The sequence below is a fragment of the Anomaloglossus baeobatrachus genome, chromosome 2 (genome assembly GCF_048569485.1).
Source record: "Anomaloglossus baeobatrachus isolate aAnoBae1 chromosome 2, aAnoBae1.hap1, whole genome shotgun sequence".
Taxonomy (NCBI): Eukaryota; Metazoa; Chordata; class Amphibia; order Anura; family Aromobatidae; genus Anomaloglossus; species Anomaloglossus baeobatrachus.
In genome coordinates this window covers 230,074,715-230,093,158 of record NC_134354.1, presented here as the reverse complement: position 1 = coordinate 230,093,158, position 18,444 = coordinate 230,074,715, and the positions used below count along the sequence as shown (strand labels likewise).

Below are 18,444 nucleotides of genomic sequence, written 5' to 3'. Positions count from 1 at the left end.
CTGCTGACCTTGCTGACACTGTCCTGGCACACAGCCGGACCAACTTCAGGCTTTACTTCTGCCACTTTTCACTCTCTTTACACTTCACTGTTTACTCCTTCACTTAGCTCCTCACTCAAGCTCTCCCTGAGCTAACTCTGTTCTTTCCACTTCTCCCTCCAAACTCTAACTGCCTGGTTCCTCCCACCTCCAGGGCTGTGTACTCCTCGGTGGGCGGAGCCTACCGCCTGGCCCACCCCCTGGTGTGAACATCAGCCCCTGGAGGAAGGTAACAAGGATTTTGGTAGCCTTGATGTTCCTAACTGGGGTGTAGGGTGTGGTGGTGCGATGGCCTGTGACCCCTGGCTTGCCCAGGGCGTCACATTCCCCCTTAGCAAAATGCAGACCGTCCGCGGGCTGCCCGTCCAACATCGGTTTTATTTTCTGCAAATATATAAAAGGTAAACGGTAACATTTAAATCATAACATCATCCCACAACGGGAGGCACATTTCTTAAACGTTGCAAAACGGTTTACGGCTACGGTTTCCGCTCTCTCCCACCCAAGCAACCTGGCCCTGATGCTGCCCCTAAAACCCAGGCAGCACCCCTTGACCCAAGTCCAGCACAAGTTACCCGAGCGGGATCTGTCCTTCCCCTCCAGAGGGTAGCCACCGGTTCCTGTGGTGGCTGGGCCCCAGCCTGCTCTGCTGAGGGCCCTCCCTCCAACCTGCCTCTCCGGAGGCGGCAATTGCGGAAACGGTAACGGTAAAACAACTTATTTACATGCCACTAACGTCTGTGGTTGCCCTGCAAGTTCACGGGCTTGTCCATGGAAAGTCCTCCATGCAAACTTTTTAAACGGTCCCCACAGGGACAACGGTGCCGGCAACGGCCGGTTTCCTCAATCACAGTTAGACAATCAGGTTACTTCTCGGTTTTATCTTCTTTTATCATTTGCAACTTTTTCAAACAAACACACTGACTGGTGGTCCCAACAGGGACGGTGCAATGGTGCTCCGCTGCCTTTTGCGGCTCAACAGTCCATTCTCACTCGTGGGGCTCTAGTGCCACCTTCACATGGTGCACCGCTCTGGACCCCAATAGTAGCTCGCTGCAGGCGATCTTCTTCCATATACATGCGGGCATGCACATCCGCTCTACACCCCTCTCGGGCATCGATCTCCCTGCGCAGCTGCTGTTGCCTCCGCTCCCAGCCAGGAGCACTTTCTGTTTGCTCCGGTTCAGCGTGTGCGGGGGACGGACCCAGCCAGAGTCCCTCCGTGTCGGCTACGACCGGCACCTTCAGTAATGAGGGACCCCGCTGTGACATGGCCTGTTCTGCCTCCTGGCAGCTGCATCCCCGCCGTGCCTCCGGTGCATCTTTGCTGACGGCCTCAGCCTTCGGCTTCTTCCATGGAAGCGGATCAGGGCGGTCACGAGCTTCTGCTGCAGGTCGGTCCGCCGGGGCGGATTGGCAGGGTACCGCTACCGATGGTGGTGGTAGCGGGCCTAGTGGCGGGGCAGCAGCAGCCAACACGGGTAGCGGGGGAGGTAGCAGGGTGAGCGGGTATGGACCGGGTCCCTCAGCCGCGATAACCGACCCACTAGGGGTACAGGGGCGTGGATCACTTACCCTCCCTTCCAAGACTCCCTCCACCTCGCGTCTCCGTATGGCCGCCACCACTTCCGCCATGTCGGCCTCCCACTCCTCCATGAGGAGCTGCAGCTTGACCTGCAGACGGCTGCTTAGGTGGACGGTCCGGACTTCCACCCACGCTGCGGGGCCAAGCGCGGGGACCACGGTGTTGTTGGTCGGACTCAGCATCTTTAGCAGCGGCCCCTTCCAGGAACCAGTCAATGGCCGCAGGGTCCTGGCGTCCCTGCTTCTATAGCCGCGCTCACATGCAGCTCGCCGCCATTCCGTCTCCCTTAGCTTCTTTTCGGCCCCTCCTCTATCGGGGAGGGGTTTTGGCCTTCGCGCCTCTGCTACTTGAGAAGACGCTCGAGCGGGGACTTTTCGCGCCAAAGATGGCGGCTTCTGAAATTTTTCTGCTGGACACCTCCGGCGGTAACAAGGCGTACCTCTACCTGACGGCAGAGCGGTAAGATCCTGTTCGTGACGCCAATTTGTCGCGGGCGGGGAGGAGGGTGTCAGCACTGCGCTCACCCCTCTGCTCGGGTCCGGCTGCTGCTGCTCAGTGGTGGCTCGAGCGGTGGGCCGGATCCCGGGGGTCTCGAGCGGTGCTCCTCGCCCGTGAGTGAAAGGGGATTGGGTTTTGGGATAAAGTATATTGTCCGTGACGCCACCCACGGTTGTGGTGATTTGTTGACACCACCGCTGCTCTGTATGGGGATCCCGGGAGTGATGATGCGAAGCAGCCAGTTGTTGTGTTGCCACTCCGTGGGTAGGGGTTGGTGATCCCGGGGCCCAGTGATGAGGTGGGAGATGCAGGGCTTGGTGGGCGCAGGGACGCGGGGGCAGCGCTGTGCCCTGCGGCACTGTGGTACTCACTCAGCCTGAGACGATGACACAGTTCTCGGTAAAACACACGGCTGGAAAGACGGTTCCCACGGACGGCTGCACTTGCTTTCCCCAGTAGGTGACGGTGATGTCCCTTTTCCTGCACCTGATGTTCCTGTGTTGGTAGCGATGGGTTCCCACCGGTAACCCGCTCCCCGGCTTGAATATGGGCCGGAGGAGCCCTACTTTGCCCGCAGGCGCTGGCCCCGAGGAACTGGTGCCCTGGCGGTGGCGGTGTTCCTCCTTAATGGTTGGACTGTTGCCTTCAATCGGGACTTGGTTGTTTGGAGACAGTCGTCCCCTTCACTGACGGATTTGGCAAATTTACGGCGACTCCTAGCCTTGCCGGGGTCTGAGAGGCCCCTGCCCTGGTGCTGACTGTCCTTCGTATACTGCTCCAGACCGCCGGGCCACTACCCGTCCGCGGTCCTTCCAGCAACCTCCGAGCAGTCACCCCTCCAGACAATCACCGCCGTCTGCTGACCTTGCTGACACTGTCCTGGCACACAGCCGGACCAACTTCAGGCTTTACTTCTGCCACTTTTCACTCTCTTTACACTTCACTGTTTACTCCTTCACTTAGCTCCTCACTCAAGCTCTCCCTGAGCTAACTCTGTTCTTTCCACTTCTCCCTCCAAACTCTAACTGCCTGGTTCCTCCCACCTCCAGGGCTGTGTACTCCTCGGTGGGCGGAGCCAACCGCCTGGCCCACCCCCTGGTGTGAACATCAGCCCCTGGAGGAAGGCAACAAGGATTTTGGTAGCCTTGATGTTCCTAACTGGGGTGTAGGGTGTGGTGGTGCGATGACCTGTGACCCCTGGCTTGCCCAGGGCGTCACATAAGATCCTCACATACAGCTCAGGATTGAGACCATCATCGATCCTAGTCAAAGTATCCAATGCCTTTGGCGTGATACAACCCCATATAATCAGACTTCTTCCACCAAACTTTACAGTTCCTTAAATTTCTTGATCTGTTAGCCCTTTTTTCAATTGTTTCTTTCAGGCCCATTTGCATCAATTAGAGCCTAGTCTATTGACTTTGTCTCATCGCTCCAAATCAACTGTTTCCAATCTTCTATTGTCCACTTTTCATACTTTTTTTGCAAACTCACGTCAACACTTCTTATGATGATATTGAAGTTGAGGTTTCTTCACATTTTTCGGGCCACCATTCCAGACTTGTGTAATGTGTGTCGCAGGGTGCTTTCAAGGACATATATGATCTCACTATTACTAAGTATACAAGCCTCTTCCACTATGGTGTTTTTTGCGCAAGAACTGATACACCTTGTGTTGAGCCAACTTGGTGACTCCAATATTTTGCCTGAACCTCCACCTCTTGACTGACAGACTTAATTTTCATATTCTTCCAACTGTCATGGCACTCACATATGCAGCTTGGCAATTTTTTGCCCGGGATACCACTATCAATGAGCTGGATGATTATGTTTCTCTTTACTTGAGAAATCTTTTTCATAGCTGCTCCTTGATCCAAATCAGTGACATTTTGCTTAGGAATAAACCTAATAACATAGAGCTATTAGGGAATGTGAGAACAGGTTGTAATTTGTAGTATACAGGAAGAAAAAGATTTTTATACCACCAGGAGTAAAACAATAACAATGCAGTGACATAAGAATTTGCATAACTCATCAAATGCTGAATAGTTGCTAGTAGAATTTATGTATGAGATAGCCAAGATGATTGTCTATAAAATAATGATAGTCTCATGTTCGAAGCTGTAATGGATGGTGAGATACGGAGCCTGAAAGTGAAAAGTTCAAAACATTGTTACCCTTTTGCTCGTCAGTGTATAAGGACTATTATTACTGAAGAAGCCAGGAAGACAATAAACAAGAGGCAGAAGAGACTCACAATTAATGGGTAATATAAGAGACCCCAAAGATAATCGAAGAAAGAAGAGTGGCAAAAGATAACAAGCAGGACTTAAGGGCACTTTACATGCTGCGATATCGCTATCGATATCGCTAGTGAGCATACCCGCCCCCATTGGTTGTGCGTCACGGGCAAATTGCTGCCAGTGGCACACAAGATCGCTTACACCCATCACACGGACTTACCTTCCCTGCGACGTCGCTGTGGCCGGCGAACCGCCTCCTTTCTAAGGGGGCAGTTTGTGTGGCGTCACAGCAACATCACGCGGCAGCCATCCAATAGAAGCGGAGGGGCGGAGATGAGCGTCCCACATCCTTCCTTCCTTATTGCCGGTGGACGCAGGTAAGGAGATGTTCGTCGTACCTGCGGTGTCACACATAGCGATGTGTGATGTCGCAGGAACAACGAACAACCAGCGGCATGCACCACCAATGATATTATGAAAAGGAACGACATGTCAACGATCAACGATTTTTGACGTTTTTGCAATCGATGATCGTTGCTCGTAGCTGTCACACGCTGCGATGTTGCTAACGACACCGGATGTGCTTCACAAACACCGTGACCTCGACAATATGTCGTTAGCGATGTCGCAGCGTGTAAAGCACCCTTCAGACAACATCAGTAAAAGAGTAGAGAGAGTCGTTCGAAAAGACAAAAAACTTTATTACCAAAGATATGTACAGAGATAGAAAGCAAACATCTGAAGGGTAAGACCAGGAAATAATACCAAAAGATCAAAGATATATGACAAAACTTTCAACTTGAGTGAGAATGTTGAAAGAAGCAAATGGGAACAAACTAAATCAGAAGAGATCAAGTAAAAATTACATGCAGCATTTCAACAAGAACGATTCAGTGATAAAAGTCCTTTCGCCTGCTGCTATCACCTAGTTCTATTTCTCTCATACTATATATGCTTTTTATATTTCTTTTACCCAGATGTAGGACTTTGCATTTGTCCCTGTTAAAAAACATTCTGTTCTCCTCGGCCCATTCTTCAAGTGTGTCTAGATCCTTTTGAATACAATCTCTTTCCTCTCTAGTGTTGGCTACTCCTCCTATCTTAGGATCATCTGCAAATTTTATGAGTTCCTCCATAAGTACATTATCGAGATAATATATAAAGATCTTAAACAGCACTGGGCCCAGGACAGAACCTTGCGGCACCGTGCTTTTCCATACAATGATCAAGTACGGAATCAACAAAAAATCAGTTAGATGGATTCACAACCGGCTTACTGATCGTGCACAACGAGTAATACTAAAAGACTGCATATCAAACTGGAGGAAAGTCAAAAGCAGGGTGCCTCAAGGCTCTGTCCTGGGGACAGTGCTGTTCAATATCTTTATATCTTCACACATTGCTTTATTGCTACATGTTTTTGCAGCGTTTGTTCATGAGTTTTATGCAAATTAAAAAGTGATTTTTATAGTGCCAGCAGAAGCTAGGAGATTTCATAAATCTAAGCCACGATTGTTTTATTTTTCCTGACTGAAATGGAAGCTGCTTTCAATTCTTTCAGCATTTTTGCACAATTTTTTCAACTTTGAAAGCAATTAGAATGTGTAAAAACGCAGCAAAAATGCTATGTGTGACCGAAGCTTAAGGGGTGGAGGAGGCAGGTCGTTTTTTTATGTCATTTTATAGGAAAAAATGTTTCCTAACATTTTTTTTCCCGTAAAATCCATTTTATCTTTGGTCTTGCATGTTTTATTGTCACTGCGTTAAAGTGGCATAAAACTTTGACAACATTGTTCCCAGAGTCAGAGATGTGTCCAGGCATCTTCTCCATGCTGTTCCCATTCCATTTGAGCTCTGTTTCCATGTATCCCAGAAATTTTTCTGTCCTTCAGCCCCCAGACCTCCTGGGAGGGTCTACCGGAAAAATGCTTCAGTTTCTCATTGACTTCCATTATACTTGTTACTCGAGTCGAGCCCATCCGAGCGTCCGACCTGCTTGATTCAAGTAACAAGCACTCGAGCATTTTAGTGTTCACTCATCACTTGTCATTATAATTAGTGTTGAGCGAGTAGTTGACTATTCGTACTCTCTATGCTGTTAGCGAGTATTGTCCGCTACTCGCATATTCGTTACAAGTAGCGGGCGCAATGTCAATGGGAAATACTCACTAAGCGAGTAACCCGAAAGTCGTACTATTTGCTACTTGCACGAAAAGTACGGCTTTCGGATTACTCGCTACTTAGCGAGTATTTCCCGTTGACTTACATTGTACCTGTCGCGGGCGGGGAGGAGGGTGTCAGCACACCGCGCTCACCCCTTCTGCTCGGGTCCGGCGGCCGCTGCTCAGTGGTGGCTCAAGCTGTAGGCCGGATCCCGGGGGTCTTTCGAGCGGCACTCCTCGCCCGTGAGTGAAAGGGGTTGGTTGGGTGTGGGGATTGTTTATAGTCCGTGACGCCACCCACGGTTGTGGTGATTTCACCACCGCTGCTCAATACGGGGGTCCCGGGGATGGTGATGCGGAGCAGCCAGGTGTTGTGTTGCCCCTCCGTGGGTAGGGGTCGGTGATCCCGGGGCCCGGTGACGGTTTGCGAGGTGCAGGGCCTGGTGGGCGCAGGGACGCGGGGGCAGCGCTGTGCCTTGCGGCACTGTGGTACTCACTCAGCCTGAGACGTGGACACAGTTTGTACGGTAAACCAAACGGCTGGTAAGACGGTCCCACGGACGGCTGCAATTGCTCTCCCAGTAGGTGACGGTGATGTCCCTCTTCCTTGCACCTTGTGTACTTGTTGGTTGCGATGGGTCCCCACCGGTAACCCGCTCCCCGGCTTCAAGCTGGACCGGGGAGCTCTACTCTTTGCCCGCAGGCGCTGGCCCTCAGAAACTGGTGCCCTGGCGGTGGCGGTGTCTCTGTTGTACAGGTTGGGCTGTTGCCTTCACTCGGGTCTTGGTTGTTGGGGGATCTACGTCCCCTTCACTGACGGATTCGGCAATTTACGGCGACTCCAAGCCTTGCCGGGGTCCGAGAGGCCCCTGCCCTGGTGCTGACTGTCCTTCGGAACACTGCTCCAGACCACCGGGCACACAGCCTACGGGGTCCTTCCAGGAACTTCCAAACGGTCCCCCTCCAGACAGTCACCGCCGTTGCTGACCTTGCTGACCTGTCCTGCACTCAGCTGGACTACTTCAGGCTCTTCTCTCTCAGTCACCACTCTTGCTTTCCTCCTTTTCTCCTTTACTTTCCTTACTTTCACTCAGTTGTTTACTTTAGCCCTGTCTGGGCTACTCCTCCACTCCTTCCACTTCCTCCTCCCTGACTAGACTGCCTGGTTTCTCCCGCCTCCAGAACTGTGATCTCCTTGGTGGGCGGAGCCAACCGCCTGGCCCACCCCCTGGTGTGAATCACCAGCCTCTGGAGGAATGCAACAAGGATTTTTGGTTCAGCTTAGATGTGCCTACCTGGGATGTAGGGTGTGGTGGTGTGTGACCTGTGTCCCCTGGCTTGCCCAGGGCGACACATTCCCCCTTAGCAAAATGCAGACCGTCCGCGGGCTGCCGTCCTACACCGGATTTATTTTTCTGCAAAAGGGATAACAAGGGAATTAACATATAAATACATTTTCAATAACTCTTCCCAAAACGGGAGGCACATTTACTTTAACGTTGCATAACGGTTTACGGTTACGGTTTCCGCTCTCTCCCACCCAAGCAACCTGGCCCTGATGCTGCCCCTAAAGCCCAGGCAGCACCCCTTGACCCACAGTCCAGCACACGGTACCCGAGCGGGATCTGTCCTTCCCTCCAGAGGGTAGCCACCGGTTCCTTTGGTGGCTGGGCCCCAGCCTGCTCTGCTGAGGGCCCTCCCTCCAACCTGCCTCTCCGGAGGCGGCCTGCGGAAAACGGTAACGGTAACCAACATATTTACAAGCCACTAACGTCTGTGGTTGCCCTGCAAGTTCACGGGCTTGTCCATGGATAGTTCCCATGCATTTTTAAACGGTCCCCACAGGGACAACGGTGCCGGCTCCAGCCGGTTGCAAATCACACGGTGAATCAGGTGAAACTTCGGTCATCATCTTTTCATCATCTTTCAAAACTTTTCAAACTTTTTCAAACAACAAACAAAGTGGTGGTCCAAACGGGGACGGTATTGCGGGCATCCACTGCCCTACTCCGGACTTCCAGGCTCCAGTGCTCCTTCCAAGGGAGGGGGCGCGGCGCTTGCTCGGGCCTCTGGGCTGCCCTTCAATCAAGCGTCCAGCGCAAACCACCCACGCTCCCCAAAGAACCGAGTGTACTGGACGATATCACCCGGCATCAGATTACGGCCAGGATGCTCCTCAGGCAGGTGGGCATTCACATCCCGCCGGGCTACAAAAACTTCGGCCTCCAGGCCCGGCTCGTAGATGAACCCGTAGCCCCGGCGGACATCAAACCGCCTCACCTGCCCCACGTACAACGGTCCTCGGGCACGGGAGGTTGCCTGCCGGAGGTGTTCTTTCTCCCGGATCGCTCTGGCCACCAGTTCGGCCTTCTTCCGCTCCCTCTCGGCGATCTCCAGGCCCAGCGGTACCGGCTCCCTATCCCAATACAGCGCTGCTGCCAGCGCCGGCGCACGGGTCGGGCCCCGCGGGACATCCTGGACGTTGCCCACTGTCAGGACCATGGGCGGCATGTCCCGCGGTGTCTTGGCCTTGGGCGCTGCCTTGCAGCAACAACCCGGCGCTACCTCAGCTGAGGTGTGGGGGATGGGCATAGGGGCTTTCCGCTTCCGGGCCTTCGGCTCGGAACGGGTCATCTGCTCCGGCTCGGGGGATGTTTCATGGGATGCCTCCGGTTCCACTTTCGGCGTCTTCCACGGTAACACCTCCAGTGTGCCGCGGGCTCCGGCTACAGGTCGGCCCGCTTGGGCGGGGACGCTGGGTACTGCTACCGGTTGCGGTGGTAGTAGGCCTAGTGGCGGGGTCACGGCCTCCGGGACGGGTGGCGAGGGAGGCAACGGGGGGAGAGGGCTTGGACCAGGCCCCACAGCCGCGATGACCGGCCCTTCAAGGGCATCGGGACGTGGGTCACTCACCCTCCCTTTCTCCGCTTCCTCCTCGCGTCTCCGCACGGTGGCTACAACGTCCGCCATGTCGGCCTCCCACTCCTCCATGAGGAGCTGCATCCTGACCTGCAGCCTTTGGTAGAGCTGCGCGGTTCGGATCTCCACCCACGCCGCGGTTCCAGGCGCGGGGGCTACGGTGTCGCGGGACGGCATCCACATGATGGCTTGTTCTTTTGCTTCCAGGAACGGTATGTTTGCAGAGTCCTGGCGTCCCTGCTTTTATAGCCGCAGCTACATGCGGCCAGCCGCCATCACGTCCCCCTTAGCTCTTTCCGGCCCCTCCTCTCTCGGGGCGGGGTTTTGGCCTTCGCGCCTCTACTGCTCGAGAAGACGCTCGAGCGGGAACTTTTCGCGCCAAAGATGGCGGCTTCTGAAATTTTTCTGCCGGATACCTCCGGCGGTAACAAGGCGCACCTCTACCAGACGGCAGAGCGGTAAGATCCTGTTCGTGACGCCAAATTGTCGCGGGCGGGGAGGAGGGTGTCAGCACACCGCGCTCACCCCTTCTGCTCGGGTCCGGCGGCCGCTGCTCAGTGGTGGCTCGAGCTGTAGGCCGGATCCCGGGGGTCTTTCGAGCGGCACTCCTCGCCCGTGAGTGAAAGGGGTTGGTTGGGTGTGGGGATTGTTTATAGTCCGTGACGCCACCCAAGGTTGTGGTGATTTCACCACCGCTGCTCAATATGGGGGTCCCGGGGATGGTGATGCGGAGCAGCCAGGTGTTGTGTTGCCCCTCCGTGGGTAGGGGTCGGTGATCCCGGGGCCCGGTGACGGTTTGTGAGGTGCAGGGCCTGGTGGGCGCAGGGACGCGGGGGCAGCGCTGTGCCTTGCGGCACTGTGGTACTCACTCAGCCTGAGACGTGGACACAGTTTGTACGGTAAACCAAACGGCTGGTAAGACGGTCCCACGGACGGCTGCAATTGCTCTCCCAGTAGGTGACGGTGATGTCCCTCTTCCTTGCACCTTGTGTACTTGTTGGTTGCGATGGGTCCCCACCGGTAACCCGCTCCCCGGCTTCAAGCTGGACCGGGGGAGCTCTACTCTTTGCCCGCAGGCGCTGGCCCTCAGAAACTGGTGCCCTGGCGGTGGCGGTGTCTCTGTTGTACAGGTTGGGCTGTTGCCTTCACTCGGGTCTTGGTTGTTGGGGGATCTACGTCCCCTTCACTGACGGATTCGGCAATTTACGGCGACTCCAAGCCTTGCCGGGGTCCGAGAGGCCCCTGCCCTGGTGCTGACTGTCCTTCGGAACACTGCTCCAGACCACCGGGCACACAGCCTACGGGATCCTTCCAGGAACTTCCAAACGGTCCCCTCCAGACAGTCACCGCCGTTGCTGACCTTGCTGACCTGTCCTGCACTCAGCTGGACTACTTCAGGCTCTTCTCTCTCAGTCACCACTCTTGCTTTCCTCCTTTTCTCCTTTACTTTCCTTACTTTCACTCAGTTGTTTACTTTAGCCCTGTCTGGGCTACTCCTCCACTCCTTCCACTTCCTCCTCCCTGACTAGACTGCCTGGTTTCTCCCGCCTCCAGAACTGTGATCTCCTTGGTGGGCGGAGCCAACCGCCTGGCCCACCCCCTGGTGTGAATCACCAGCCTCTGGAGGAAGGCAACAAGGATTTTTGGTTCAGCTTAGATGTGCCTACCTGGGATGTAGGGTGTGGTGGTGTGTGACCTGTGTCCCCTGGCTTGCCCAGGGCGACACATACCCGCTACTCAAAACGAATTTGCAAGTAGCGGACAGTACTCGATAACAGCATAGCGAGTACGAATAGTTAGCTACTTGCTCAGCACTAATTATAATTAGTTTACAGAAATATACTATTAGATACTTTTTAAGTCAATGTCTGGCATTTTATTCAGTCTCGTCACATTACTAAGGATATTCAGTTTAGGATATTTATTTTGCAGTCTCTGCTGGAGAGCTCTGCTGAATACTGCTGTGAAAAGTCAGTTTTATGACATTTCAAAGCAAGAATAGTGAAGCATTAAACAGAGACCTGCTGTGAAAGTGAAGGACCTAACAGTGGAAACCCAAAAGACCCTATTACAAATCAGTGGGGTCAGGCATTAATGGATCGGAGATCTAATGGATTTAGCACTGTTAGTAATGTAAGCAATGAAACAAATGCAAAAAAATCCCAGGTTACAGCATTGAGTTTATATTGCTAAATGGGCATTACGAGCTTGGCATATTCCAAATATTTTCATTATTAAATTGTTAATACTTCAAAGGAGGAACCATATGTGCTCCAGAATTAGACACAATCAGAAGCTGGTACATTCCTTGCATTCTTCAAATTGGTGACATAAGATGGTATACACAGACAATAGAAGGAGAAAAACAAAAATCTGAATGCACGATATTAAGTGACCCTGGAGGAGAATAGGGAGTGGATTGTATTATCTGTAAACTCGAGTTTTGTGTGTTGGAATGCGGCTCAGCCGATGTCAGGTGACAGGTATTGTATTCGGCAGTCAGCTGGGTGTCTGGTACATTCCCTACAGAATTTCTTAGAACAATATGCATCTGCCTACAGCTATGAGCCGCAAGCAGTCACGGTTAATAAATAAAACCTAAGTAGAATTATAAAGTAATAATTCCACCAAAACCTGAGCTTCTGCATTCCACGAAGCTTCAGAGCTGCCAGGTAATGTGCACCTCATAATGTCTGGATTTTAAGAAATACACAGAAACACAATTCCATCTGAAAGGTCAGGACATTTTCCAATGTTATCTCTAGTGATATGAGCCGTGAAATTACCAGGAAGAAAGCAGTGTATAAAATGTGAAGAAGTCACTTTATGTATCCCACGATGGACATGCTATGTGATGGGGAAATCTAATGTGCCTTTATTTTAGCTGCGTTCTTCCTGAAATGGATATGGCCGTGGAAGATCCATTATCTGCATATCTTCGTGATTCGTATTGTAGAGTCATATATTGCATAACTTTGATGGTGACCTTTACTGTATTCTTATCTCTGGTAACACATACTTCTATGCCCACAGGGGGTAGGCAGTCTAAGTATGCGGTGAATGCTTTTGAAGTCTTTGACACTGACTCCCGATCATGGACCAAATTCCCCAGTATTCCCAACAAAAGGGCATATTCAAGATATGTGATAAGTGAGGGCTCCCTCTACAGTTTGGGAGGACTACGGCAAGGGGGAACATACCGACGGCCAAAATTTACAAAGACTGTGGATATATTTGATATGGAACAAGGCAAGTTTAAACGTAGATACCAACTTGACATTATACATTTGTTACATATATATTTGTAAACTCAAATTCTGTATACCATAAATGTTTGATAGCTAGTAATTCCTTTCCTGCCACCACCAACCTATTAGGATAACAGGATAACATTCACCATGTATTCCTGCCTATTTGTATATAACACAATGTAGCATCACATCTGAACACTGGACCGGCTTTGCCTGACCCAGATAATAACCTCTTCCAATGCTGCATAGCCTTTAGTGCTTGGCATCTGGGCTGGTACAGCTCAACTGCTCAGTAACAGCCATACTCAATCTAGTCACAAGAGGAACCCTGGGAATGTGCCTGGCTGGGATGTACATTTGTAATAGCAGCTTCCCTTTCCCACCATGCCTCATTTTTAGACCAAATCTCTTCCTGCAGACTATACCCAGTTACACGTCTCTCCCACACCCATAAAATAAAAGTAATGGTAACCAAAATTAAAGGGAATCTGTCAAAACGATTCATCTTCCCAAACTGATTATATGGTTATGCTTCTCTTTGAAAGATGTTTTCCATACCTTTAACTTATGGAATCTGTTGCTCATTTACTGAAAATTTGCAGTTTTGATTAATATGCAAATTAGGCTTAATAGCTCTGGGTGTGCCAAAGCACTTCCTAAGCCTGTGCCTCATTGGTCCTATCCTACCCAGCCCCTCCTTAACTGCTCAATAACTGTGGAGTTCAACCAGTGAGCTATCAATCACTCAGAAGGTGAGGCTGGGCATAGAATAGACTCAGAGAGGCAGCTACATGGGAAGTGCTTTGAAACTCTCAGAGTCCCTTTTCCCCCATGTTGGCCTTGCTCCATAATGTACCTCCTATTCACATTGCCACCTTCTTTAAACTACTTCCTCTCCATACTCTGCCCTCACAATGTCCTCTCCATGCTGGCTCCTCACTTTATATTGTCCTCTCCTACCACACTGCCCTCTCTCCATACTGTGCCCTCACAATGTCCCCTCCATGCTCGCTCCTCACTTTATATTGTCCTCTCCTACCACACTGCCCTCTCTCCATACTGTGCCCTCACAATGTCCCCTCCATGCTGGCTCTTCACTTTATATTGTCCCCTCTTACCACACTGCCCTCTCTCCATACTCTGCCCTCACAATGTCCCCTCCATGCTGGCTCCTCACTTTATATTGTCCCCTCTTACCACACTGCCCTCTCTCCATACTGTGTCCACACACTGTCGCCTCCACACTGCGCCCTCTTAACACTTTTCCCCCCATACTATGGCCTTTCATTCCTCCCCATCACATATGTATACTGTACGCTTAACTGCGGTCTACAATAAAAGACCCTTGAATCTTCGGCTCCTCTGTGAAGTGCTTATCATAGCCCATGCATTTTCTGCGTCTGTGGTGCTGCAGTAACACCAGCAGCGTAATGAAGTGGCCTCATCACATTGCTGCACATTGAGTCTGGCAATGCAGCAACGGAATAGCTTCAGTTGTTTTCACATGTTATAGATTAACCATTGTTTTATTTATTATTTTTTTTCCATAAATCAGTAGTACACATGAAAATAAGCTACTTTATAAAATAAGTTATCAGGTAAATCTACATCTTTCTCCTTCAAGACTGATCATTCATTTACATAATTTTCAATTGACTGGTAAATTGTAAATTCACTGACTACAGACTTTTCCATTACTGAGGTAGGAGGTGACAGTTAATGCTTTTAACATTCTATGGAGGAGGGAGGAGCTAGAGATAGACACAAACAGTCTTCTGAAACAGATGCAGTTCTCCATAGAATTTGATGAGTAACAACTCAATTTCAGTGAAATTCTGTCTTCTGTGAATTGGGATATTCTGAGAATAAAAGATAAGTCCAGGAGGAGAAAGAACTACATCCCTCTGATAACATATATCACAAAGATTGTTATTTTCACATGTACTATTTATGAGATAAAAATTATGACAGTGTATACTTTGATGTGCTGCCAATATTGACCGATCAGATACGTCCATTTCTTGCATATTCATTTAAAGTATTATGGGACAAACAAAAGACTAATCTACATGTGCAGAGCATAATCTGTTTGACTCCATTTAAAGACTAAGCACCATTTTAATTTTTATTTCACAAATCAATAGTGCACATGAAAATAAGAAACTTTGCAATATATCTCATTAGAGAAATATACTTCTTTCTCTGCATGGATTGATCTTTTATACTTAAGTAATGGGTAAAACCTCTATTTAGTGAAGACAGATTTTCCCATTAGTGGCATAGGAGATGATAGTTGGTACTCATAAGATTCTATGGAGAGGGGAGACGGGTGAGGAGGCAGGAGCTAGAGTCAGACAGACATTGTGCTGTAAGTTCTCCTGAAATGATACTTGCGGTTTTCCATAGAACTTTGTAAGCAGCAATTGTCATGTATCACAGTCATGCTACAATCTGTATGCACTGAAGACACATTTTTACTAATGAATTGAGGATATTGAGAATGAAGGATGAGTTTAGGAGGAGAAAGAAGCGGATTTATCTTATAAGATATATTATAAAGCTTCTAATTTTCACATGTACTATTGATTTATAAAGAAATATTAAACCGATAGTTACTCTTTAAGAACTTTCTAGTGTCACAAAGTTGCCCTATTCACCATTTATTGTATGTATTTAGCTGGTCAAAATAAATAATCAGTAGCTTACATCTCTGATTTACAGGGGGCTGGATGAAGACAGATCGTTCTTGCTTTCTAAGAAAAAGAAGAGCTGATTTTGTTGCGGGGGCAATACATGGGAGAGTTGTTGTGGCTGGCGGTCTTGGTAAGGATAATTAACGCTTTCTGTATTATAGCATCACAATGAGCTCCTAGATAAGGTTCACTTGTACCGGACTAAAGCGGGCTTTACACGCTGCGACATCGCTAATGCGGAGTCGTTGGGGTCACGGAATTCGTGACGCACATCCGGCCGCATTAGCGATGCCGTTGCGTGTGACACCGATAAGCGATTTTGCATCGTTGCAAAAACGTGCAAAATCGCTAATCGGCGACATGGGGGTCCATTCCCAAATCTCGTTACTGCAGCAGTAACGAGGTTGTTCCTCGTTCCTGCGGCAGCAAACATCGCTGCGTGTGACGCCGCAGGAACTAGGAAGCTCCCCTTACCTGCCTCCCGGCCGCTATGAGGAAGGAAGGAGGTGGGCGGGATGTTACGTCCCGCTCAGCTCCGCCCCTCCGCTGCTATTGGGCTGCAGTTCAGTGACGTCGCTGTGACGCCGCACGGACCGCCCCCTTAGAAAGGAGGCGGTTCGCCCGTCACAGCGATGTCGCCGGACAGGTATGTATGTGTGACGGCTGTTGTGCGGCACGGGCAGCGATTTGCCGTGTCGCGCAACAGATGGGGGCGGGTACCCACACTAGCGATATCGGGACCGATATCGCAGTGTGTAAAGTAGCCTTAAGGCTACTTAAGGCTACTTAAGTAGCGTTAAGGCTACTTTACACACTGCGATATCGGTCCCGATATCGCTAGTGTGGGTACCCGCCCCCATCTGTTGCGCGACACGGCAAATCGCTGCCCGTGCCGCACAACAGCCGTCACACATACATACCTGTCCGGCGACGTCGCTGTGACGCGCGAACCGCCTCCTTTCTAAGGGGGCGGTCCGTGCGGCGTCACAGCGACGTCACTGAACCGCCGCCCAATAGCAGCGGAGGGGCGGAGCTGAGTGGGACGTAACATCCCGCCCACCTCCTTCCTTCCTCATAGCGGCCGGGAGGCAGCTAAGGGGAGCTTCCTCGTTCCTGCGGCGTCACACGCAGCGATGTGTGCTGCCGCAGGAACGAGGAACAACCTCGTTACTGCTGCAGTAACGAGATTTGAGAATGGACCCCCATGTCGCCGATTAGCGATTTTGCACGTTTTTGCAACGATGCAAAATCGCTTATCGGTGTCACACGCAACGGCATCGCTAATGCGGCCGGATGTGCGTCACGAATTCCGTGACCCCAACGACTCCGCATTAGCGATGTCGCAGCGTGTAAAGCCCGCTTTAATATCAAGCACATTTACATTGTTGCAATATCTATATTCCATTGAAGCGAACACTGTGACATAACAAGCATAGACAGAATACTTCCGTTTGTGGCCTTAAGGATGGGTACGTTATACAGAATGCAGATTGTCTGCATAGATTACATAGGGCTTGGATGTGACTGGGGAAACAAAGATTAATTGAAGGTATTCTGATTCCATTAAAATGCGGACATTTGCACAACAATTCAGCTTATTTCCAGACATTTAACCCTGAGAAATGTGCGATAGAAGTCACTACCTGAGAGAAAGGACTATTATATAATAGTAACAAACATTCCGCGAATAGTTGTAATTAAATTCTGTTTCTCTTCAGGAAACCAACCTTCCGTTTTGGAAACAACAGAGATCTTCCATCCATTGAAGAACAGGTGGGAAACCTTAAGTCCCATGCCGAACCCCCGATGTGCCTGCGCTACAATCGTCTTGAAGAACAGGCTGTATGCCATCGGGGGAGTAAACCAGGGCCCCAGCTCTGCGGTAGACATGCTAAGTTTGTTAGAATCTTGACCAAGGTGTTGTATGTATTTTGTAGGTACTGTACAATAGGTTTGAAAGAGTTTCAGAGTGTGTGTTTTATACCGTGGGTATCAGACTGTTTTATTTGCCAAGCCATGCATACCAAGACATCTGTTCTGTCTGTGATGACGTATTCACGGCATCTGGAATGTGAGCGCATACATCAGTAATAAGAATTATTTTGCTAAAGGCAAAACTAAGACACTGTCTATAGTAATCAGCATCAAATAATTTAATTTAAAGAATGTCGAGGTGACTTTGGAATAACTTACAAACTCAACAATACATATTAAATATTTTTAAAGTATAATGAAAATGTTCTATAGTGATCTGAAAATCGTTTAAAGGGGTTGTCCAGATTTGGCACAGAAGTCTACATTAGTGCAGACTTGTGAATCCTCACATTGTGCACAGAGTGTTGTCAGGATTATCCAGTGCCATGTCAGGAGCAGATGGTTATGTGACTGCAAGTATGCAAAATGCATACTTATGGCCACATTCCAACTAGTCGTGTGTGGCCTGAAGCCATGCACTTCTAGTCAGACTGTGGCTGGAAATATGAATTTTGCATACCTGTTATTACAATACTGCCAATTGTTGCATCCAGCACTGGAAAATCCAAACAGCGTGTGCTCTGTCAATTTTGGTGCAAAATCTAGACAACTCCTTTAATGTACCAAAAAGTCATTATTAGTGTAAAATCTCTTATGATATGGGTGGACCAGAGAGACAGAAGGAGGGAAGTACCCTTAAAAATACAGGAGTTATAACCATTAATTTAGATGGCATAGGCCAGTCATACATATACCAACCAGGCCAAGACCTGGTCAACTAATAGAAGCTTCTTTACTGATATCATTATATGGCATTATAACAAATTACTATCAAATCAATAAAACTTGAGCATTAGACATTCCGAGTGTGTCTGTTTCCTTGCAAACTGTAGTACTCATCATGCCCCCGATATCTGTCTACTATCTATATCAGTCTAAAGGGTGCTTTACACACTGCGACATCGCTAGCGACAGCTAGCGATGTCGTGCGCGATAGCGCCTGCCCCCATCGTTCGTGCGACATTTGGTGATCGCTGCCGTAATGAACATTATCGCTACGGCAGCGTCACACGCACATAC

The 18,444-nt window shown here is 49.9% G+C and overlaps 1 protein-coding gene across 1 annotated transcript in view; it reads left to right on the top strand.

Moving 5' to 3' along the window:
- KLHDC8A (kelch domain containing 8A) overlaps positions 1 to 18,227 on the top strand; it is a 96,685-nt gene extending 78,458 nt beyond the window's left edge. Inside the window, exons 4-6 of the mRNA XM_075333667.1 lie at positions 12,480 to 12,695; positions 15,419 to 15,520; positions 17,109 to 18,227. Of these exons, the coding sequence (XP_075189782.1) occupies positions 12,480 to 12,695; positions 15,419 to 15,520; positions 17,109 to 17,302 (512 nt within the window). The 3' untranslated portion in view covers positions 17,303 to 18,227. The remainder of the gene's footprint in view (positions 1 to 12,479; positions 12,696 to 15,418; positions 15,521 to 17,108) is intronic.
- Positions 18,228 to 18,444: the final 217 nt, after the last annotated feature.